Raw genomic sequence first — 24,609 nt, forward strand, 5'->3', positions numbered from 1 at the left:
GTGCTGTGTGGCTCCGAGGGTTAGAATGCTGTGCCTACAGTAGATCTGGAAGGTTTCACTGTTGGGGCCTCGATCACAGCCCTTAACCCCCAATTGCTCAGGGACTGTTTCTATTGCTTTGAATAAATGCATCAGCTGAATAAAATGTAAATATAGGGTAAATGAGCCACAGATGATATTAACGATTCTGCTGTGTATTGTGGTGTAACACCTCTGTAAAGAACATGCCGACACACCTCCAGGGAAACCATCCCAGATCTCCAGCCTGTCGTAGCGGCAGAAAACCCCGGCAGGTGGCTTGGTATCGGCTTCCATCTCGAAGCTCTCGAACTCCAGCACAATCTCGGACATCTTGGGAGCGAAGATCATGAAGGTGCAATCCAGGTTGTTGGGATACTTCTCAGGGAAGCCCGGGGACTTGATGACACCACTGGTGGAGCTGAAGTTCTTGGAACATTCGGGCCCTGGAAAGAGAGCAGACAGCACATCAGGGATTCAGAACATTCAATGCCACCCCCTCAACTTTCACACCATGAAGCTTGAAATGATTCCCTTTAACCCAAGGTGACATTTATCTCTCACAAATAACTAATATACAGCCAGAAATTCACTCATACAATTTCCAGGCTCGAAGGTACAACTGCAAACCCTTTCTGGGACTGGATCCTACAACCCGATAGATACAGGTGAGTGTATGACTACAAAAAGGGCAACAAAGTATGAATAAAGGGAGGTGATTCATGTGCTGATTTTCTTCTCCCTCAGTCATCCTCTGAAGGCAATGATCTTCTGCTGTCTACATCTCAAGCCACATCACATTGACACAAGCAGCACAACACCCCCAGTGGGCCTCAACCACCCCGTGCGGGGCCGCCCCACCATAGGGTCTGACTTTCTGACCCCCAGACTCAGCCTGTCATTACGCCCGTGTACAGCAATGACAGAGACTCCTAGAGAGCGACAGCCGCAGAGATGCAGGACCAGTGGCTGTGGCTGAAGCTCTCCGTTTAACACCATCAAAGAACCAAGCGTCTTTAAAGGGAACTTCTCCTCGGCCTAAGTGCTATGGATGGACTTCAAGGGCAAAATCGAATTCATTTGATTGAAATGAAGTGGTCTGTATTATATCTGTTTACAGCACTCCGTGCATATCCATAGTAAACATATTAACACTTTAAAACATCCGCTGAATATTCGATTCACTGGCAGATAACGACTCCGGCAATGTCGGCAGTTTGCCTTAATCGGCAATAACGGCATGGTTGCCACGACCACAGTTACCTGGGAGACTGAACTATAAGTTTGAATGTTTAACTTCCACAGCATTTTATTGCCTCTCTTAAGTCGTTATATTGAACTGCAGGACTCTGAACTGCCTCAGGAACCAAATAAATAAATAAATTATATATATATATATACTATACTGTATATATATATATATATACTCGTGCAAATGGCAAATAACTCATTTCATCATTACATATAATTTCAATTCAGATGGGACTTCAGTGTGAGATTTCAGTATTTGCAGTCATCCAGTTCTCTCAGAAGAATTTCTTGAACCCCATTTACCCAAAGGAACAACAGATACGAAGCAGGAAAAATATTTCGCATTTCTGTTTTTGCATGCTTATATTAATCCTATGGCAGCCATTTCTGTGCTTTTCTCACAAATCCATGTGAAATTCTCGCGCTCCATGCCAAGTCGCGAAAGCCCGCCGTGGTCTTTAAGGATGGCCTAAATCGTCAAGTGGGGAAGAGCCTCCGCCCGACCACGGCTGGCTAATCAGCCCGGACCCCGGTGGGCTCCCTTATAGAGCTCTCCGCGGCTGCTCCTTCCGCCGGGGCCGTCCCTTGCTTTCTCACCATCTCCGCAGAGTGTTTTGTCTCTGTGTGGCTGTGGTATTTACGAGCCGGGCCCCCGCCATGGGGTCACACGCCGGCTGTTTACACACATCTGCCGCGTTCGCAGAAACTGTTACAACACTGATTAGAAACATTCCTTCCCTTCCTTGCTTTTCCCCTCCACTCTCTCTCTCTCGGTCTCCCTCGCACAGCTTATTGTTTTCGTCCCGTCTAACGGAATAAGGTGGCTATCACCGTTCTGGCCATAAAGCGACTGTCAGGGCCTGTAAACAAATCTGTGAGGTTACTGGAGGGATAATAAGCTTTCCCAGAATGCTCCTGTCCCAGCATGCCCTGCTCTCCCAGCATGCCCTGCTCTCCCAGCATGCCCTGCTCTCTCAGCATGCCCTGCTCTGCATCTCCTGTGGCTTTACCTCCTAAATTTGCCCTCATGCTGCTAAATTTGGTACCATTGGGTCCATAAACTGGAAAACTGAATATAGACTCTCTCTCTCTCTCTCTCTCTCTCTGCTTGAGCTATAAAAAGTGACAGATCTGAAAACTGACTGAGGTTTATCAGTCATCTGCTGCAGGACCAGCGACCCGCTGCTATGGGTTTCACTGACCAGCATGTGTTGTGGGGTGTCTTATCTGCCTACCCATTGGCTTATCCCCCCCCTGCACTGATCAAACTCGCCCATTTACATTTTAATGTGGCAGATAATACCCTGGATAACTTCAGCCAGGCTTGCAGGATCATAATTCCCACAACTGACTTTCACATTTAACTATAAAGTCAGACACACATAAACCACCCAGCTCTGTAACCCGCTTCCTGACTTGTTTTTGTACTTTGTTTTTATTACAATCAGATCCCAAGTTGACGTGTTTGTCGTTCTTTCGAAACGGAATGACCCGCGGTCTTTTTCGGAGACTAATGGACTTCCTGTCTCTGTCATCCAGACTGCGACCCCCCCCCCCCCATCTTAGGTGTTATTCTAAGGCTGAAGTGATTGTGAGACTGGTTTATTTTTATTGAGCTTGTAGGCTGGTAATTGGAAGAACCCTCTGGACCCGGCTGGGGTACGGAGTTAATAGTGGATGGAGAATGGGAATGAGCAGAGGCATCAGACCAGGGCACGGTTAACTGTGGCCACTAATGTGTGCTGAATATGCCGACTGTGCTGGATGCGAATACCACCACCCCCCCCCCCCCACGCTAAATCGCCACAGTGTCCACCAGCTCTTAACGAAAGAGATGACACTGAAAATGGATGAGGGTCCTTGGCCTCAAAGAGAGAGTTTGCGTCTCGCATTTCGCTTCCTGGGCCAGATGTGACCCTCACTGCCCGCGGACGCAGCCTGAGAATGCCAGGAGTGCCGAGCAACCCATGGGCCGGGGATGAGGGCAGCCTGTCCCAGCCGTGTTGACACAGGTGTTGCCGTAAAGTGCACAGCCACAGCGGAGATGATAAATGTCCCTAATAGATGAGAAGTTGATGACGAGGGGTGGGGGGGAGCTGGTGACAGAGCCCGGCCCTACATGCTGTCATTTCAGTGGGGTTTCTGTCCACATCAAATAAGCCTGGGCCCTGTTTGATGTGGCTGAACACATTTTGGAGTTCCCTGGCCACGTGATACTGGTTTGGGGAGTGGCACACGGAGCAGAGCCAAATCTTGGGGTAAATATAGACCAGCCTGCTTAGAGAGACGCCCTGTTTGCATTTCACAGCACTGCGGGCGTTGAGAACCAGGAGACTGCATGTGGGGCCCCCTTGTGGCAGGGATGATTTTAAGATTTTTAAAGGTGCACCCTGGAGACCAATCAACTTTCAGCTGGGTCCAGTGCCCCTGTGGTCCCACTCCTGTATACGCCCCTGCCTAAGCTGGTTACGAGTCTCACGTGTTTACCAGCGCTGGGATCCATGTGCAATGCCCAACTCGTCATAAGCTCCTCAGAGGGAAAAGCTCATATATTCCTGCAGGATTCTCCCAGGCTCTTGAGTCAGCCCAGTGAGGGAGGTAATTTGTCGCCCATCGAATAAACCACCACGCTAATTTGGAAGCAGGGACATAAAAACAAGCCCATCATTTGAGGAGCAATGGCGAAGAGCATAGTATAACGAGATCTCTGCCAATTAAGCTGCAACCCGCGCTGATGGTCCCCCGTGCTGTTCGTCCACACTCTGGGTCCCAAAGTACCGTGTACGGTTCCCCAGCGGAGGCGGTGTCCATCAGAAACCTGCAAACGTGGTACGGAGCGATAGAAAAGACGAGAGGAAGCCGACGAGGACGCAGAAAAACACCTGAAATAACACGCTCGTTAATTTGGTCCTCGACCGTCAGCAGCAATGACTCGGTGTCAGAAAACATTTTCCACTCTCTGCCGGCACCTCTGGCCAGACTCTGCTAGGGTATTCTGTCTGGAATATTACAAAATTCACACGTGAAAGAAAAAATATTTACGTACAAAAAGATGCTCATCATACAGAGTAGCAGCCCAACCCGCATTTTGGGTATGAGTTACGCAGGGACTGGGCCTGCTGCCAATCTCTCGGCAGGAACATAAATGTGGGCCTGATACCAATATCCCACCTCCCCCCCTTTTGCTCCCTCTGCCCCAGATCTCTGCTGCCACATCAATCTCGTCCAGGGCGGGTGCATCAGCAAGCCATCAGGGTGAGAGGCAATTAATCGGCGAGATGAAGTCTCCCGCACCTGTTCACCGGGAGAGCCAGGGGAGCCCAGAGGGAATGGGGGGGTGGGGGGGGGGGTGCGTTAGCACCGAACACACTGACAGAAGCTACTCAACTCAGACATAAGTGTGGGGGAGGGGTGTGTGTTCTACGATCTGAATCTGATAGAGGCGGGTCTAGCTTGCGGTACTAGGATACCCCATTGGACGGCTTAAGGGGTCACGTTTCTGGTCCGTCAACATCCGTACTGGGGAAGAATGAGCTCATTATCACAGCACGGAGATGTGCTGCCCCACTGGGGTGCACAGCGTCTGAATATGAACGAGGTTCCATCTTAACGAAAACCCAGGCAGGCAGTGACTGCCTTCGCCACCCTTCTGAAGGATGATGTCTTCCCGCTCCCTGCCTCGTCACGTGTAAGCAGCCCTCTCCGGAACCTTCTACTCCCGTCCGTTTTTTCGATATGAGAGGATCTGATTTCCAGTGCACCCCTAGCCTCCGCTCTTGAAGTTCAGAGGACAACCTATCCCTGTCTCTATAATTATAAGGCATCGGTCCATGACTGACTGACAGCTGGAGTGTAACAGCAAATAATGCATTTCTGGGAAAAGTTATCTTCTGTGGTGCAAAAATTAGCCAGCTCGCAAATGCAGTGATAATTATACAAAATTCTGTTACTAAGATCAGTGTCAATTTGGTGGCTTTGGAAGTGCTGCTTCATTAACCCCCCGTGATACCTTCAACATTAATACCCAGATTTGTATCCTGATGTCATGGAGGGTTTGTGTGGACTATGTGCACACGTTCCAGGTGCACATGTGGTAAGTACGTCACTTTCAACTTCCTTTTGACTGCATTGCACCACCAGCCCTTTTATGGTCCTTTAGAATATCGTCATGGCTACGTGTGTGATCACCGCAGTGATGAGCGAGAGGCCTACCAGTCTTGAAGATCTCGTAGCGGATGGAGAAGCCAGCCCCATGCGTCTCGTAGTCAGATACGAACTTGATGTACAGCTGGTTGCCAGCTGACACGATGGGCGAGGGTGCGATCTTGCCACAGTACTTGCCCACCAGCTGGCCGCTCTCATCCGCACCATCTCGCACCTCCACAAAGTCATACCTGAGGAGAGAGGTAGAGGGGGAAAAGGGGAGGGGCCACTGCCTTGTTAACCAATCAGCTTCAGAACCCTGGAACATGAGGCTGTACGCAACATAAACTAGATGTAATGATGTATTTTCATTCATTATTTAATATGGAGGCTGCATGTGTCCTCAGTAGGTTAGGATGTTGTGGCTTTGATCAGAAGGTCTCCCATTCAAGTCCAGAGTGATGTCACCACTGGGTTCTTCTGCAAGGCCCTTAACCCTCAATTGCTCCAGGGATTGCTGGACCCAGCTTTCTCAACAGTAGATCATTTTGCACATCATTTTGGCCAAAACAATCTCCTAAATGAATAAAATGTAAAAGGCCCACAACGCTGGAGAAGAAAGACCAGAAACTGGGAGAACAGCAGTACAACTTCTAAAATGTCTTCAGTATCATGTCACAGCTTCAGTGTCACAATCACTCAAAAATATAACTGCAGTATCTGTTTATAGGGACGCAGGGTCAGTATGGTTTATGGAACCCTCTGACCAAGTTCAGAACTCTTCAGCATGCACCACTAAACCAATATCCTGTTTTTTGCCGGAGGTGGGTTCTAATGATACTACCATTCCCTCTGAAGCAGAGAGAGCTGGGCACTGAGGGTATCCATGGTCAGCCTTTCAGGATTGGGAGGGGGGGGGGGGCGGGTGCCGTCAAATTGTTCCACCGCTCCCTCGAATACGATAATGCAAGCGGGAAATGCCATGCCTGGGGAGGGCACAGGAGAGCGGACATCGTTGAGATGGGGCTCAGCGAGGAATCCAAGGGTCTTAGGTCAGCGATGCACAACCCCGACCCCTAAATCTATCCCTGTGGGCCTCTGCGGGGTCCCAGCACTGGGCCATCCATGAAAAAAAATCACGGAGAGGATTTTAGCCCTAATTTTAGCAGGATTTGAGCAGTTTTAGCCCTGAACCCAGTCAGCCTTACTGCCTGGCCCTCCGTTTCCATGGCATTTAATCACCCATAGCGTTCATTTCCAGTGGATCCTGGAGAGACCTCGCTGGCGTGGGGGGCACTTTGTCTAATGGACTCCTGCGCAAACATTAATATCTATTCCCAAATCTCTTTCTGTCCGTCCCTTTAATTACCAATCATCTCCAAGCAAATACACAACACAGCCAGGCCCTTAAAGGCAAGGACACTTTCTCTGTTATATGTTTAACCATACTAGTGGAAATTCCCCCAGCCTATGCAAAATATACTGAGGCAGTATTTCTTAGTGGTGCCATGAGATGGCCTTGTTCTCCAAAGTCTGACAGGAAAGCTTGAGTCCTACACACAGCTGCATGCCCTGGCTAAAACACGGGCTGATGGAATTAACGGATAGCCGAATATGGCGCATGAAAAAGGGAGGGGGGCAAAGCTCTGTGCGGGTCCACCATCACACCCCCTCCCAGTCGGGAAACGGTTCCTTGAACCCAAAACAAATTAAAGGGGGAGGACAGCGAAACATTAACAACGTTAACAGAGAGGCTCACTGTTTGGGGGTTTGGGATGGCGGAGAGCGGAGATTAAATGGAAAATGCGAGAAGGGGGGGTGGATAGGGTGGGGGCTCATTTCTCACTGCTGAAATTGGGCTCCCGTAGGACACGTAATGCTCAGGATGACTTCACCCAGCTGCAGCAGTCCGCTTTATTGGAAGCAATATCAGGCCATCACTCACGTGCCATGGCTCTCCCAGGTCACCAGGCTCCGGCTGATGGACTCGGGGTGGCCTGGGGTGGGGGGGGCGCACTGCCAGAGCTGCGCCTGCTGTAATGCACCCCCCACCCTTTTTATTCCTCAGAGGCGTGACCTCCTGGGACGGACTCTTTGTTGCAGGGAAACCTGTTCAATTAGCAGGATTGTCTGGGCTTGGTGCGGCGAGGCGTTTCCGGCACCACTGGGTCCCCTCTGTGGCTGCCTGACAGGGGGCGGGGGACGTTTCAGCTTCTTCTGTGACACCCAGCCCCCCTCCCTCCAGGAGAGGCAGTGTCAATATCGCCGGCGTGTCAATGCCACAATCAAGCAGCCATCTCAGAGTAAGTGGATCGCGGCACCACTGTTGCTTGCAGTCAGTCACGTCAGACTTGCATTTCCCAGCCAGTGGAGCAGGAGAGCGTGTCCCTGCTCCATATTTCCAGCTCCCCAGTGTTTCGGCCGCTCCCATTCCGTCTGCGCCAACATTGTGTGGCACGGTAACATTATTATATCCCGATACACGCAACTTCATGGTTTTACCTTTCCACAAATGGTGCGTTTTAACCGGGTTGGCACAGGAGAGGTGATCTGAGCTAAGGAGCACAAAGGAGCCTCCCCTGATGGCACCAGTGCCAGAACCTGGAACCCTAAGGTTAAGTGCTCATCCTTAACCACCACGCACCCTGCTGCGCTGCAAATAGTCTCCAGGGTAACAGGAAACAGCAGGCGTTCGGTCCACACAGGACGCTCCCTGAGATGCCGACTCGGCGTGTGGCCCTGTCCTTTACAGCTAGATCTGCGTGTTGGGATGCTGGAGGAGTGACCCGTACAGCATCAGAATGAGACCATGCCAGAGGGGTCCCAGTGACGGAAAGTTACCTCCTCACCTTTCCTGGCAGTTTTTTTTCTGCTTCATAATTGCGTCATAAATCTCTGTTACATGCCTAACTCGTATCAACCCCGGAGAGGGTGATTCTGTCAACTTTTTTAAGGAGGATAATCAAGCCTGGGACCACCCCCCCCCCCCCCCCACCCCAGAGAGACAGACTAGTAAACTAACTTTTGCAGACTAGCATTAGCGCCTCCTTGGGCTAAGCGCCGCCCCAGCGTCTGGATGGCATCACAGGATTGTCCCGCTGCCCAGTTGCCTCCTCACTCCCGCCTTAACCTGTGTAAGGGGTTCGGGGGGGTGGGGGCTTGAGATACCAGCTGTTTTCACTGTTTAAATTCATTACTAATCCATTAAGACAACCACCTGCAGATTAATCCTGCCCAGAGCACTTGATGGAGTTGGGGCTGAGGATTATAATGAGGGCTTCAGTCACCCCATCCTGGAGACAGGGCAGTGGAAGGAGGAGCCACACTCATCCCGAATGCCATTCGCATTCCCTGCAGCTGCCAGATCCCCCCCACTTCCCCACCGAGCCGAATCCCAAATCCACCACTTTCCGCCAACCCCCCCATCCGGATTCGGCAGTGCAGATCTTGGGGCGTCTCCATCACTGTGGCACTGTGACACTGTGACACGGCACGCGGGCCCATCTGCTTGGGGGCTCTCCCGGGCCGCCCTCACGCCTGGCAGCCCCTGCTGTAGCTGCGTCCAGAACGGTAATGGGGAGGCGGTGGGGGGGGAGGGGGAGGCGGCTGGGGGGAACGAGAGGCAATCCAAAACGGAAAGACTGGAAAAATCTGGAGAACTGTAACTCACTGTAATGCTTTTTATGTGCACATTTCTGGGGGGAAATGCAGCACTACCAGAACCAGCAAACCAGATTCTGCCCATTTTACTGTAATTGGGGCCTTCTCTTCTGTCTTCTCCTGATGTACCATACATCCGGCCATTTAGATCACTATCTGCAGCTATCTACATAAGTGGGAACCATTTGCGCAATTGGCCAATGACATTTCATCACTCACGCCTCTAATTCGACATTTCCGTATGCCTCGGCCTTGGCTATGGGGGTGGTCCGGTCCTCACAGGTAAGACTCCTCATAAACTCTCACTGTGCACTGAAGCAAAGCACGACTAAGCCATTTAACTGGCAGAAACAGACCTCACGGTGTCTCTGATATCCCGGAGGGGAAGGGGCAGTATTGACAAAACCCAGGACTTTTTCTGTCAGTGTCTGACATTTATTGCCACTTGGGACATTTATAAAAAAAGTACTCTGGGCCCTACAGTCCGACTCAGGTTAGTAATTACTGTTCACCAGCTACCCCAGTGAACAAGAACAACCCAGAGCTGATGTGAAATGCAGACATGATGCATCCAGAACAGCGACTCTCTGCCAAGGCCCTCTGAGCGCTTCTCCTACTTGGTATCACATCCCGACGGCCTCCATGTACGGTCGCACCCTCAGCAGAGGATCGCAGCTGAACTCTGCCCACAATGTTCCACCCCGCACAGCTGGGTGTAGTTACCATGCTGGCTGTTTGGGCTCCATTGCAGCCCGGCGCGTGCCTCTGCATGGGGTCATTATCATTAGCGCTGATGGATCTGCACAACTCAATCCATTAGACCGCTAATTACGCTGCTGACAGATCTGCGATCTGAACAATCGCATTAAATGAGCGTGCAGGCCCAGTTGCGGCATTTCATTCTATGTACACACAATAATCCCTTATTAAGAAATATGAGAGTGGCAGGGTGAGGGCTTGCCTGGGGTCCTAGTGTCATGGGGGGGCCTGCTCAATGTCACCACGACTGACACGGAGGGAGAGGTCACGTGGACCAGGGGCTGCAGTGCCCCCTCCTGTTCATAAGAGATCCAGACCGTTAACAAAAATCTCATTGTCTCTGGCCCTTCTGCCTTCTGTAATCAAAGTCACAATGACCGCGGACCTTTTCTGTTCTGGTCTGTGAGTAACACTGCACTTCTGGTGTAAAACCTCTTCAGTATCATGTCACAGCTTCAGTGTCGCATCACAGCTTCAGCGTCGCATCACATCTTCAGTATTGCATCACAGTTTCAGTATTGAATCTCAGCTTCAGTTTCTTGTCACGGCTCATTGTGTCACACGTCAGTTCAATATAAAAGCTAATGAAGAAATGCTCCATAGTCACTGACGAAAACAGGACAGAACAGAGCCTTGTGACCGGAGGGTACCGTGAACGAAAGGATGAAGCGAGCAGCCAGTTCTGCCTTCCTGGGACCAGCCCCCTGCAGCTTGAAGCCAAACTGGCAGCCTTTGCTCTGAAAGTCAACCAGCCTTACTCCCGGACATCAGACTGACCTGTGGGAATGGCGGCACGCAGCTGCTGGACAAAACGCCGCCAGAGAGGCTTATGGGAAATCACTGAGACGCTCGACAGGCGCAGCCCAGGGAAGCAGGAGAGAGTGCCTGTGTTTAGGTGACAACCTCACGGCGCTGTCACTTGGGATAAACCGTGTCTGTCCGAATTTATCCACCCCAGATGTTTATTCTTTAAGCAAGATGTTGCTTTGGCTGGAACAGGTACCCTGTGTGTAATTATCACATTTAGGTCCGGGCGCCGCAGTGACTGTGCATATACTAAAATGAGCGCTGCGTTCTGAGACAACACAAACATTTGGGTGGGGGTTTTGGGGTGTGGGCTGGGGGGTAGAAGGGGGAGTCAGCTGAGGACCAGAAACTGAGAAGGAATGTTGCTTTGGATTTTGTACATCCTGTTATTACAAAGTCTGGATTTAGTAATCGTGACTTCTTCAGAATTCCAGGAGGTAATAAAAATTAAACAAACCCTTGTTACACAAGTATAATTAAACTAAAAAGCAGAAGTATTTTATTATAAATGGGCAGGCGGGCAGCCTTCATAGCAGGGCTGGGTGTAGGCTGCCGGATTTCCCACAATTCCCGGCCCTGAGTGACCTCATTCTTACGACTTCAGCTGGAAATGAGTCATTTTCTGGGAGCTTCATCACAGGTGGCAAGAAGAAGAATGTCCCTCATTATGACTCCATCTCCCCCCCCAATACTTGAGACACCCATGACTAAGGATCTGTCCTCTCTCAGCTTATGGAGTGACTTCACAGTGTCCTGAGGTGAAAGGAAAAGCTATGAGAGGACGAAGTCCCTTCCAGCACGAAGATGAGTCTGAAGAATTTTCAGGCCACCTCACCTTCACCTGGGAGGATGCCCCCATTTTTCAAGGGGGATTCCCATGGAAAGGAACATGCTTGACACCTCTGAGGTCCTGCCTGACCAATTACGAGCATTGTCTGTCATTGTTTCTTACTTCCCACAATGCAAACATGGCACAAATAATTTTCTAGAGTTTCCTATAAAAATATTTAACAAGGACAGAGGGACAGACAAATGATCATTTAAAGGAACATTAAAAATATGCTTCTCTCTCGGGATAAAAATAGCAGTACGGCTTATTTTCCTGAAAGCAGAACAAAGAGTCGTCAGAATGACGATGGTAACTAAGCGTCTACCCTATTTACCCATCCGGCGACTTTAACAAGCTTCTCTTTCAGTCACTGCTCACTGAGGCGAGGGGGGGGTCACCTAGAGGTGAACCTTTTAGTGGAGTGGGGTTGTTCAAGACCGCTTCAGATACAGAGCCAGGGGGGACGCGGGGGGTTAATGGGTGACAACAGGAATACAGGGTTGCCCCACCCCCCATCCAGCTCCTCATTGACTGGGAGTGATGGCGTGTTCATGTGTGTCTCGTGGTGGGGGGGTATGGAATCAGGAGGGAGTCAATTAAAACTTCTGCTTGCCCCCCTTTCCTGGGGCAGCAGGAGTACGGGCTCTGCCACACCAGAACCGGGTCAAATGCCCCCCGCCCCCCCCCAAGTTAACAACAGGCCTGCAGGGGTATCACCATGGTGATACTGGGTCAGGTAGATGGAGGAGCCACCCAGGAGGTTCTTGGGGGGCAGAGAATGAAAGGAGACATAGACTGGGAGGTGGCGGCAGTGGCGGGGGCCATTATTATCATATAATAAAAGAGTAGGAAATGAACAAGAGAACATAAGGAACAGCCAATGAGGACCACACAACTGGTTACGTGACAGTCAGCCAGCCAATCCGCCGATCCGGCCCATGGTGCTCCCATCTCTGCCCACTTGTTCTGAGACAGGGTCACCTTAACGGGGCACAAGTAAGAGCAACTGGTGCCGGGGGAGGGCAGGATGGCGGGTTCTGGCGCAACGCCGGCCGGATCAAAGCGCAGACGGGCCGTGCTCCCGCTGTCTTCTGGAGGACGAAGTGCCGTCCCCGTCCAAGAGGCCCGGGGCCCGGCTGCCAAGCTGGAGCCGATCCGGCCGCTAATTAGCTAGCGGCTGCCGCATCCCGACTGCCGCAGGCCCCAAAGCCGGGGGGGAGGTAGGGGGCCGGGCCGGGCCGGGCCGGGCCAGCGCCTGCAGAGAGGGCCTCCGGTGTCCCACCACTTGAGTCGCTTTGGGAGAGCGGATTTACAGCCACAGGGGCGCTGTCGCTAATAAGGTGAGAGTAATGTCATGAGCAGGGCCCGCGTGGAGCAGGGGCAGGCTGGGCCAAGTTAGGGCCTGTGGGGTGAGGAGTGATGGCGGCTGTGCAGAGGGGGCAGCAGGCGTGCCAGACCTGAAGCTGTAAGGCCGGCATGACAACACCCGAAATGCCACACGGCAAGCGATGTCCGTCTTAGCAAGCCTCACATCTCCACCAACCCAACAGAGGCGAGAACTAGGCAGAGGAGGATTCGATTTACACGCCTTCCAGAGGATACCTTGGAGTCAGATTAGGGGAGAATGATCAAGCACAGCTCCCATGGCCTCCCATGGCCTCTGAATGGAGCAGAGTTGCCCTTAGAGAAACTGCTCCCACGATATACATGGCCAAGACACAGCTTCCTACACAGAGAGGAATAGCCGATAACAGAACAGACCCCTGTCCAGATGGTCTGCTTGGAGTCACCTGCCCCCCCAGCCACTCACAGGGATCGTAACTGAGCACTGAGCCCACCCCACCCCCACCCCCCTTCCATGAGAGGTGAGAGATCAGCCCTCAAGCCCCAGTGAGAGTGCATGAGCCAAGCGGGCGTGAATCAAAGCGGCTGACAGGACAGGAGTCGGGGGGGTGGGGGAGGAGGAGGGAGAGGCAGATGTCACGACGGAAAGCTTTTCAATCAGACTCTCCTTCCGGAACTGCCAAGGTGAGCGTGTCCCAGTTCATCCTGACCTATGGCTGCTCCCAGGGCCGTGTGTAGGGTGGGGGAGCAGGGAGGGCTGAGAGATACAGAGACACTTTCTGTTCCACCAACGGTTCTACTGGACATTCCCAGAGTCACATAACTCGGGGGAACATGGGCTGGACGTCTCCGGTGACACAACTGCAGAAGCATCCGTGGCCGATGCCCCCGGCCGCCGAAGACCTCGTCTTCACTCGATCCCTCCTTAACCGAAGAGACCGCGAGACATGGAGCTAGCGTGTTGCCGTAGCTAACCACTGAGTAATTCACTGCTGTGTGGCATAATTCGATAATGCGGCCCTGGGCCCCGCGGAACGACTGTGCAGGGTCAGTACTCCTCTCAGAATGCCGCTAAGCTAATTACGCTTGACTTGGCCAGCGCAGAACACTCGACTAGATGTCACGTCTAATCAAAGGAGGAAGTGACGGGCCCTTTTAAAGGACCGGCAGCCCGTCATTCACAGATGAGGGCAAAATATGATCTCTTTCAAAAATGTGCCTCCCCCTCCCCACCCACAGCCAAACAGCACAGATTAATATCCCCAATTAATATGAATCAGTCGTACAGTTACTTAATTGATCCAGAGTTTGGAACAATTCGGTTAACAACTGACTTTCATGCCTAATCGTTTTTAAGGAGTAAACAGAAAAGTAAAGCAATGGTCATGCTTAAGTTCTTTGATAAAGTCTAATGTGGTTAAGTACAGTTCGAAATGGAGCTTGAAAAACTATTCAATGGACTGTCAAGGTTCATCAAATCAACATCGAAATCCATCACTGTGCAGTTAACCCTAATTAATAAGGACCTGAAGCGAAAAATACTCAGTGCCAGGGCTGAGGAACTGAGAACCTGTTTAAAAGAACATTTTGGAAGACGCCCCCAAGGGACTGCATCAGGACTGACCTGCTACCGAAGGTATTGTTTCCTCTTTATATGTCACAGATTAACCTTTAAGGGGGGCTGCTCTAGGAGGGCTGAGGAAGACCACACTCATTCTCAGTGTCTGAGATTTCAGAAATGTTGGAGACAAACAGATAACAGGTCGGGGGGCTGATGGGGGGTGGGGGGTGGGGCAATAAGAAACTGTCTGCCGGGCTGGACTCCTTTGGTACTGTAAACTTTGAAATCGGACCTTGGCTTAAAGCCTACCCCCCCAAGTCTCACCCCAGGCTCAGAAAGGACGAGATACCCTCCAGTGAAGAGCTCATGATTACACCACAGCCCAAAACAAAGGCTCCCTGCCCCCAGGGTCAGGCCTTTTCCTGTAGTTCATCAGTGTAGCACCGATAACAATACCGCCAGGACTTCCGGCATCCGTGACTCATTGCCGTTCGGCCCAGGAGTATTTAGGCTTTAGGATACGCTGTCCGAGGGCATGAGGAGGGTGGGTACTCTCACCGCGGGGGCACTGGATCGCTCATCAGATTAACTGGCAACCGAGTTTCCCATCTTTGACCGGGGCATGTAAAATGCTGGTGCTACACTTCACAGGGGTCGGATTCGTCTGTCCTCTCCAAGCCCGGGAATGCATTTTCCGGATGTTTCCGCTGACGCCCGCCCACCCGCATCCACGCGGTACATCGCAGCGGAATTCGTTCTCCTCACCAGAAGTGGCATTTCGACAAACCGCGGAAATTATTTTTATCTGCCGCTTGCTCACCTGCTGGGCTGCGGGGTGTTTCCAACCGCGCAAGTCCGCCGGAAAAAATACGGCCAGTCCTGGTGAATCAGCAAAATCCCTGTGCGTCAATAATGCGCTGTGCCGTGCTCGCTGCAGACCAGGCAGGGGAGATTGGACGGCTTAAACACCACGGGGAACCTCGGGTAAAAAGAACTTATCTGTTGGACCAGAACTTTGCCAGAAAAGTCAAGTCAAGGACAGAGTTCTCAGGTATGGACAATGGTGACCTCATTCAACAAGATACATTTGGCCCAACTGCCATGTAAACATGCTTGTCCTTAAGACAGCCTCATTCCTACCCAGGAGCGTGTCAAATCGCATCCACGGTAGACAAACGGCCTATTGATGTTATTTTTATTTTTTTCCCCCTTTCTCAGAACGGGGGGGGGTGGTAGGAATGGTGACCCCAGCTTACTGCTTACAAGACTCTGAAAAATTAAAAAGTTAAGATATTCAGCTCAAGATACTTTGATTCTTCCTTTTTAAAGAGCTTGAAAACACACATGTCCAGAAACTGTATCCCCGACTGGACTCCCCGACCTTCCGAACGGACCAGGACGGACGTGCCCTGAGCGGACATGTCATAGGAAATCAGCACGAAGGAAGAGCAAGCAGCTCCAGGATTGTGACACAAGCGGTCACTAAGTACGTCTTGTTTGGGTTGCCGCGGCACACAGACCATGTGCGCCCCATTTCCTGTTAATTTAATCACTGGCTGCACACTGGGGCCTGTATCCTGGCCTCTCCCCCATTCTATCTGATAAGGAAGGAATTCCGAACATCATTCCCCCCCGTCATGGGTTGTCGTGTGCAGAGATGCCATGGGGCACAAGGAAGGCCAGTGAGAGAAGAGGGAGGCGTAACAGAGTTAGAACATGAATCCCAGGCAGGAGACCCACGGATGTCACTCCATAATGGTATTTCCAAAATCCGAGTTCCTGAAAAACCTGAAAAACCATTTCACTAAACTCATTACAGGCCCAGATATCAGGCGTGTTTGCCAGGTCACACGACCCGTTAGTTTAAACAGAAAACAGTTTAAACAGCTTGAGTAACCCTGGTTGCGGTCGGTTTTATTTCACAAATATTTCCCCTGGCGGGACCGCTGCTGTATCCTGCAAGTTTGTGGCTCGAACCCGTTTGGGATAAAGTTGCCCCTGGCTTCCTTCCAGGCATAATGTACATCTAGATGAATCTGACCACTGAATACACAGAAAAACAGGTAGGCAATCCGCACTCATCACAAACTTAACCGTTAAATAAATAAACCGCGATGAAAGATTTGTTCACTTTTTTCCTCCAGAGAACATGCATCTGAGCCTGGCCACATTTCTCCGCGGTGTCAGTTACCTCCTCTACTCATCACCTGGCAAAATTCTGCCCCATTCTTTGGATCCAAGAACATTTATATTTGCCCCTCGGTGACGAAATCGGAGCTGGCAGTAGCTCCCCCCCCCCCCATTCTAGTAGACAGACCCAATCATCATGGCCATAAATAAGAGATCGTTTGTGGAGCAGTAAAATAACAAGGACCCCGAAAAAGTGCTCAGCTCGTTCACAGCGCTCTCCGGGAACCCCTAAGACTACGGTCCGCATGGGGGAGAAGGACACGGCGTACACCCTCCAAAGAAAAACAGAAGAAAAGACAAATCCAGAACAAAGATGCAGTGTACACGACCAGAGACAAGAGGAGAAGGGTGTGGGCGCCGGGGGTCAGTGAAACGGCAAGACAGAAGGACGGATTCCACTCTGGGTTAAAGGGTCTATTTACCGCCCCTCCCCCTGCACGTACAATTCAGACTGCGTGAATTTACCATAAATTACATAGTACAAAACAGCACCGCGTACTAAGCCACCATCAATCTCATTTTATATACATGTACACGCATCCTGTGATTAGCCTACTGCATGTAGGTAACCGCCAAAAACGAATTATACACTTTACATGTAAATTAGTGTCCGTAATCAGCATAAATCAGCCGATAACTATAAACGGCTCGTCGGTTCGTGTTAGCTTCACGCGACCAGCAGGTGGCGCACTTCGACGCCAGATTTCGGCACTTACTTGCATTCTCGATCCTCCAGGTCGAAATGAGGGTTGAAGTTGATTAAAATCCGCTGGTAGGGTCCCGGAGCCTCGATCACCCACACGCATTTCTGCGACGGTAAGTACGACAGCGGATAACCGGGGGACGTCAGGTAGTTTGCATTTGTGATTCTGATGTTATCTCCACATTTATCTGAAAGCAATAAGACAAGCATGAACTCCAAAACCCGGTAGCGCGCTTCCTCTCAGTATAAAGTTTGTAAACTACTTCATAGATACAGATATGGCACATGCTTTAAACATAGACATTTTTTAAACATAAAATACACTTACGCGTTTAAGCAAATACACATATTCTATAATGACAGATAAAAGCAAAATATAGCATCCATCATTTTCTGCAACCGCTTAACCTATTCAGGGTCACAAGGTAGTACGGAGCCAATCCTGGAGACTACGGGGGCAAGGCATGGAACAAACCAGAATCGGGAGCCAACTCACATACACAGGGCACATAGTATTATTATAATAGGCTACTATAATTTAAAAAAATCTATAATAAAAAAATATCACGTAGGCCTATATTATACTATAGGCCTATATAAAAACACATTATCATAAAACGCTGATAAATGTAAAATTAACGCTGGTCAAAAACACTCCCGAAACATTTCTGCTGCACGAATTTCGGTGTCACACTGTAAGTTAATTACTGCTGTAGGCATTTTTTTAAGTTACATTAGGTTTACCCGAAAATTACCCATTGGATTTACCGTCGTTTACTGATAATATCCTACCGTTTACTAACCCAGAACAGTGCCGTGTTACACACAGGGCTCAGTATGCACGTACAGATGTGACAGCATTAGTTCGTGATCAGTTCAGTTACGCTTATTGACTTTAGGTTTGAATTAGCCTATCCCACATTTCACAAAACAGGCATTTTATCGGATAAAAAACTCATAGCAGAAAGGTCACCAAACCATGAGTAACAACTCTATTAGGCCTACTGGAAACTAAGATAAACACGCTGTCTCGTTCCTGACACGGATCACATTTAACACAAAATCCCAAAGAAAATCAAAGGTGTGATTCATCCCGGCGATTAATAGACTGACCTGTGGCATTTTCCTTTCAAATAGCCCCTTATAGAATAATTGAGAGCCATTATCCGTGACTGGGGAATGTCAGGGATCATTTTATGTAGGGAGGCCGAGGCCGAATCGGTCACATCTGGGCAACTTCCATATGCTTTGCGGGTACTCGGGGGTCCCTTGGGATGTCAGGAAACCCCCCCCCCCAAACCCTAACTCCCTGAAACGGCAGCTACCTGTCTAACTTCTCGCAAAATAAATATACACCGAGTCGAACTTAAGCAATCTTTAGCGACTTTTGAGTTCCGTCGGTTTATTTATTCTGAACACCACAAACACCATTCAACTTTAACAGCTTAAACTGTTAAAAAAAACGGACTCAGAGCTCAAATAATAAAACACCCCTCAAAATTAAGTAAAATGTAAAATAATTTACTATGGTTCTGTGCAGTCTGCTAACACCATGTGCAATTGTAGTTTACGTATTTCAATAAGAAGCATCACGCTAACAAGACTTTATAGAAAACACGTCAACTTAACTAATAAATTGCATTATATATATATATATATAGACACACACACACACACACTTTATATTTCTATAGAGGTCTGTTAACGTGATGCTATATATATTTGTACACATATATATGTATGCTTATCACAGTTTTTGTCTAATCAGACCTTTATTTCAACGGTAAGTGGACGTGTAAATTTAGGTTAACTGGTATTGCTGATCTTTGGGAAACTGGGAAAACTGTAATAGTCCAATACTTACCGTTTTTGAAAGCCAGTGCAATGGAGACGAGTCTCATTAAGAGGATCACAACTAATCCACAATGCATCCTTGTGGTGTGAGAAAAAAGAAAGCAAATCAAGAAACGAAAGCCAAACTCCAGTGGATCGTCGGAGGAAAACTTTTCCCGCTTGAGCAAAGGAAAAAAGGAAAAAAAAAAAACGAAGAAACGTCTTAAGGTTGCAGAAAGGCGTCTTTATGCATCCTGTCATTTAGCTCTGGCTTCCTCTCCCGTTCCGCAGCTCCGTTCCTCTCCACGATGCCGGTGCTGCCATTTCCCAAGTAAAGTCTTGCCCAGTAAAGAAGGAAAAAACACACAACTCCCCTCCTCAACACGCCTTCGTTTGATGACCAGGAGGGCGTAATCCTTCACTGTTAGAATTTAAGGGGAAAATATTGACAAGGGCATTTTAAAGCTTCACACACATCAGAAATGAAGCTCTGGCTGATTCTTCTGCTCGCCTGCACGTCTGACAAACGCTACAAACATCTGGGCACCGGCGTTACCAGCAAACGACACCCAACCATCTCCTCGGTCATCTTCATCCTCCCTGTGGTCCATCCGTACGCAACAATCCCTGAACTCTCAGACAGATCATTAATGGGGGTGTAAAATGTGCCTTTCCTGGTTAAAAGCGGGCAAAGGAGACGCGGTGGAGCCGCTCCGTTTGACGAGGAGGAGATAGGAAAGTGACAGGACAGGGGCGCACGGTGTCCCCTTCGCGGAGAGAGGGCTGAGACTCAGCTACCGTGTATCCCTAAACTTGATCATCAGCGAAACTGGCCGCCCTCCACCGGACAACGGTCTGGAAAGATTTACTTGATGCCCTCGGTCTGTACATTATGCCTGCTACAAATGTGCGCTGAAATACGTTTTGATATATTTCATGCAATATTGTGGTGTCCAAGTACAAACAATAGATTGTTGATAAATTGTACCTGAACACCGAGTTTATTTTTAACATCCAGCATGCGCGATTACTTAAAAATAGTAGCTTGTTAACAAATACGGCTTCAGTGTTTACGCTACGTGATTAACACACACCGTCTATTCAGGATGGAAACGGTCCACAATCAATGTGTTCGCGTTACGCCTAAGACGTCTAAATATCTAGATGATACAACAGTTATAAAAAACAAGGAAATCGGGAGGGGAGCTGTCTCCAACCCCTAAACGTATCACAAAAGAGAATAGCAACAATGTAAGCGTTCAATAATAATAATAATATCACAACATAAACTCCAGAAAAAATATTCGTATAATAAAAACCACTATGAAAAAACCCCAGCAAAACAGCCTCTCTGTCGATCTAGTACGTGTTGCACGCTGGACGTGAAAACCTCAGAAATATATCACCATCACATCTCAGTAGATCTTCCCAAACGCAGCTTAACTTTGAAAGGTCGAGTCGATTCCTGCAATGAATCTAAATTACAAAATATAGCGTGCAATCGCGCCGAATTCTACGTATAAACTGGGCACGCCACTTCCTGTAAGTACATGGTTATTTCAAACAAAATTAAAATGATGAAATAGTCACCTGCTACGTGTGGCTCCGAAAAGCGGCATCCAGGGATGGCGGTACTGGTCCTGGTGTGTCACCGGACGGGACAGGAGGCGTATGATCAGTTGCGCTCCCCAAAAGACAAAACGCTTTCCAGACGCCGGAGCTTAGAATGAGCACAAGTAGGCTCTGTGCTGTGGACGAGGAGACAGATCAGCCCTGGGATACACAGTTCCCTTTTTTATCAGTAAATGAGAGCACCGTGCTGCTCCTGCTGCTGCTGCCGTTTCCTTAAGACTTGGAGGAGAGTGTGACAACCCAGATCAAACAGGGGTCTGCTGAGAGCAGCGCTGGGCGGGGTGAGCAGAGCAGAGCAGAGCAAGCAGTCAGGAGGTTAAAGAAGACGAAGACAGTCAATCCTTCCTTTGAAGAACTGAATTAAGTTCATCCCCCCCCGAGCGCACGTCACCGGCGCTGGAGAAACCCTCGGCTGGGGTGGAGAAGAAGTCCTAGGCTGGGACTGGAGAAGAAGTCTTAGGCTGGGGTAGAGGAGTCACACGCCCCTCCACCGCGGGCTTCATCAGATCTGACAGGCAGTCCGTGAGGCTGCTACCGGCCCATACTTGGTCAAATCCAAGCCCAAGCACCGCCTGGACACATGCACATTATCACCGGAACCGGTCTGATTCGAGCACATTAGTTATTATAAGGAAGGGTTAGGGTCCCGTTAGGCGCCGCGTTGCTCTATTTTAGGATTTCATTTATCGGACAAAATTTCGTCTATCCCGGCAGAAGCGTTACAGCGCATAAGATTCGATTGCAATCCTTTTCGTCAGTAGTAAAAATAATGCTATCCGTTTCTGCTTCATGCAAAATTTCATAATTTTATATCAAAGCAACGCGGGCTGGCTTCCAGTTCTTACATTCCCATACTCGGTATTTTTCACATAATGCACCCCCAACCCCCCTACCCCCCAAAAAATAATAGTAATAAAATAACGCAATCTACATTAATAAATCGCGAATACACCTCCCACATCAGCGGGGATATTTTCAGTTGAGAAATGGAACGTCGGGGAATTAGACGTAAGTGCGCAAGGGTATACCGTATACCCCTTTTCATGTTTCAAAGTCTAAATCAACGGATATAAAACTGCGCAAGAAACACCTAGTGTTGGCGTGTGTGGGGCTTTGCAAGATAAAAGCGAAAACAACCAAAGGTATATGTAAAGCGTAATCAACTGTTTTCTTGAGAAATTCACGAATACTATGCGGTCCAATGCAGGGCACGGACTCAAACAAAATCCCTTTCGGTTTTAGGGGACGCGTTTCATTTCAGTGCATCCCTGCTACCTGAAGGTGTTTTTTTAACAGGTGAGCAGCAGATCACAACCCAAATAAACAGATATCCAGTGCAGCACATTAAAAAAGCCATAGTCTTAGACAATTTCCAAGATACGATACAGCAGCACTGCTCCGGTTTGGGACAGCGCCAACGGCGTCCTAAATGCCTCGAAGTGGCTTTGCATACCGCTGAAACGAGAAGCTGCTTAAGCCTGTGCAAACACCGCATTGTGTTAGTATTTAATGCAGAAGACAGGGACGTATAGCTCGCAAGGGTTTTAGCATGAGAGACGCTTTAGTCTGGACCGCAAACATCCCGCAATAAGTACGGAGTAAAAATAACAGGGAGACTTTTACTATGAAAATCGCTAATCCCTCCACTTGTATATCGCAGTGTCATATGACTCCTGAAAAAAAAAAGTCTCAGAAAAAAAAAATACTCTGGAAGGGAGATGTAGCCCAGTCCAGTTAAGCAAGAGACTATTAAAATCACGGACAGAAGAGGGCCTTGTTGAGTTTGTCAGTTGTTGTTTAAGATATGTCAGGGCAGACCCAAACAACAGGCTGCATATCTGATTCAGCTGATCTAATACAGAACAACAGACCCGATGTATTTGCAGTAAAGGATCTGCTATATTTATTAACTAACATTTTATCGTGTGTGCGGTGTGTGTGTGTGTGTGGGGGGGGAGGTACTAAAAATTAACTGAAATCTCTACAGTTTGTGCCCCAAGACCAGTTCAGGAATGACAAATCATTTAGATTTATGGATGGAAAGCGCTTGATAAATCATGTTCTTTATCGGCAGTGTCGCTGAAGACAGTCTGGGATGGAGGCCATGAATTTATACTCGAGATAACTGTTAAAATGTTATAGCTGATGGTATCCAAGAGGAGGACTCCGGGTTAGGATTTGGATGGGGTGGTGGGGGGGGGGGGGGGGTGAAATAAAACTGAGTCAGTGAGCGGTTAGTGGAGTTAGCTGTGGTCTAGTCTCGGCGGAGGTTAGGCTGTGCGTTTGGCAGAATGGTAAATAAACAGAGCACCCTGTTAGCACTCTGCAGATAAAAGCTGCTAATGGTATATTTATGAGGTAAAGCAGCCTGTCACATTAAAACAAACGCCATTTGTAATATCTGCCACCGGCCGATAACATTCCCGACACGACACGTCGCTTGCTCTCTGGCGAATGCTGCGCTAGCACCCGCGGCCTCTCATTGCGAGCATGGGATAAGGGGGGGGGGGGGCGCCTTTCAGAAGGGTGGCTACTGCCCTATCTAGAACGAGGAGGATTTTGAGGGGAGAATAAAGCAGCCATTTAAAGGATTTGCTCCCTCATATCCAGTTATCTTTAATACATTCCTGAAGAAAAATTGTCCCGACACAAAGGCTGACATTTTTCCCCCTCAGAGAACATTCTGGCGGCCTCCATTACAATCGCCTTTCTTCCACTGTAGCCACTCCAGACCAAAACAGATGTTAATTTACACAATGAAAGCCCAATATATTATTAATTAATGGTTCGACACAAAAGGAGAATCTGGAAGCAGCAGCGACGCGAAAGGCCAGCTGCTTCCGTAATTACAGCTAGGCGATAATGCCGTTATTCTCAGCCGGATGACCGTGTGAATGTAGAGCCGCTAATGTATCTCATGGACATGACTAGCATTCTTGGACTACGTCTTAAAAGTCGTTAGCACATACTTTGAATTGGGTAACACGTGAGCTCAGTCCTATCCAGATTAATGAATCCTGGTAAGTTTAGGTTTGTAGGCCTCCGTCAGCTTAGGCCTGGCTGAGCCTTCACATGGTTGGCCGATGTAAGCTCTGCGGACCAATCACAGCATGGCTTTTCTTGACTATGGCAATTCCTGTTGTAAATGACAGATGAGCCCCACGGTAGAAAACAAAGCGTTTTGCACACCGCGATGCTAATCGTGATAACATTTATTTTTTAACCACAGGAAATGCACCTGTTCGCCATTAAGGCCTCCTTGGATCCGAGGCTGTCGAGGCTGCAGGCGCGAGGCAGAAGAGAACCTTCTGCCCTCGGCGTTTCATGGAGAAAAGTTTCTTTAGTGGACTTGCCGGGTTTCGGGGCAGGAATGACGCCCATCACTTCTTGACGTGAGGGACCAGGGATCTGCAACATGTCAGGAAGGGTCGGTCCTGCTCCTGCTGGCCTGTTAACCTCGCATGCTGTCCACAGTCGACACAGCGCGCACTGGCAGTGTGCAGACGGCTGACAAGCGGGAGAGTGTGAAGACCCGTGTCGACCTGCCTAGAAGGAGGGACCTGGACTCTTTAACATGAGGAGGACGTCATGTGAAAATCATGGATCATGTAGAAGATCAGAACTTTGCCTGTGGAGGGGGAGGGTGCTCATTTGTGGTGTAACAAGCTTCTGCGGCTTTCATTCTTAATATAAATGTAACAGCCACCCTGTCCATTGTGTAACCTTGCCTTCTGCCCAGTGCTGCCTGGGATGGGGGGAATTATAGTATAATTTATGTGTTGCTTGTCCTTTTGTGTTTGTGCATTATCTGTTTATATCAGTGTTTCCCAATCTGGTCCTCAAAGACCCACAGACGGTCAACACTTTTGCTCCCTCCCA

At 49.2% G+C, this 24,609-nt stretch overlaps 1 protein-coding gene across 3 annotated transcripts in view; it reads right to left on the bottom strand.

Annotated features, from left to right (window-relative positions):
- The window catches only part of nrp1a (neuropilin 1a), a 51,574-nt gene extending 30,011 nt beyond the window's left edge, over positions 1-21,563 (bottom strand). The window contains exons 1-5 of one of the 3 annotated variants that reach the window (XM_023805987.2): positions 20,689-21,563; positions 19,130-19,197; positions 17,279-17,453; positions 5,482-5,663; positions 237-464 (exon numbers count right to left, since the gene is read on the bottom strand). In XM_023805987.2, coding sequence (XP_023661755.1) covers positions 237-464; positions 5,482-5,663; positions 17,279-17,453; positions 19,130-19,197; positions 20,689-20,717 — 682 coding nt within the window. In that variant the 5' untranslated portion in view covers positions 20,718-21,563. Of the gene's footprint in view, positions 1-236; positions 465-5,481; positions 5,664-17,278; positions 17,454-19,129; positions 19,520-20,688 lie in introns of all 3 variants that reach the window. The other 2 variants (XM_023805988.2, XM_023805989.2) reach the window with 2 other exon arrangements.
- Between the last annotated feature and the right edge of the window lie 3,046 nt (positions 21,564-24,609).

The sequence above is a fragment of the Paramormyrops kingsleyae genome, chromosome 1, assembly GCF_048594095.1.
Source record: "Paramormyrops kingsleyae isolate MSU_618 chromosome 1, PKINGS_0.4, whole genome shotgun sequence".
Lineage (NCBI taxonomy): Eukaryota > Metazoa > Chordata > Actinopteri > Osteoglossiformes > Mormyridae > Paramormyrops > Paramormyrops kingsleyae.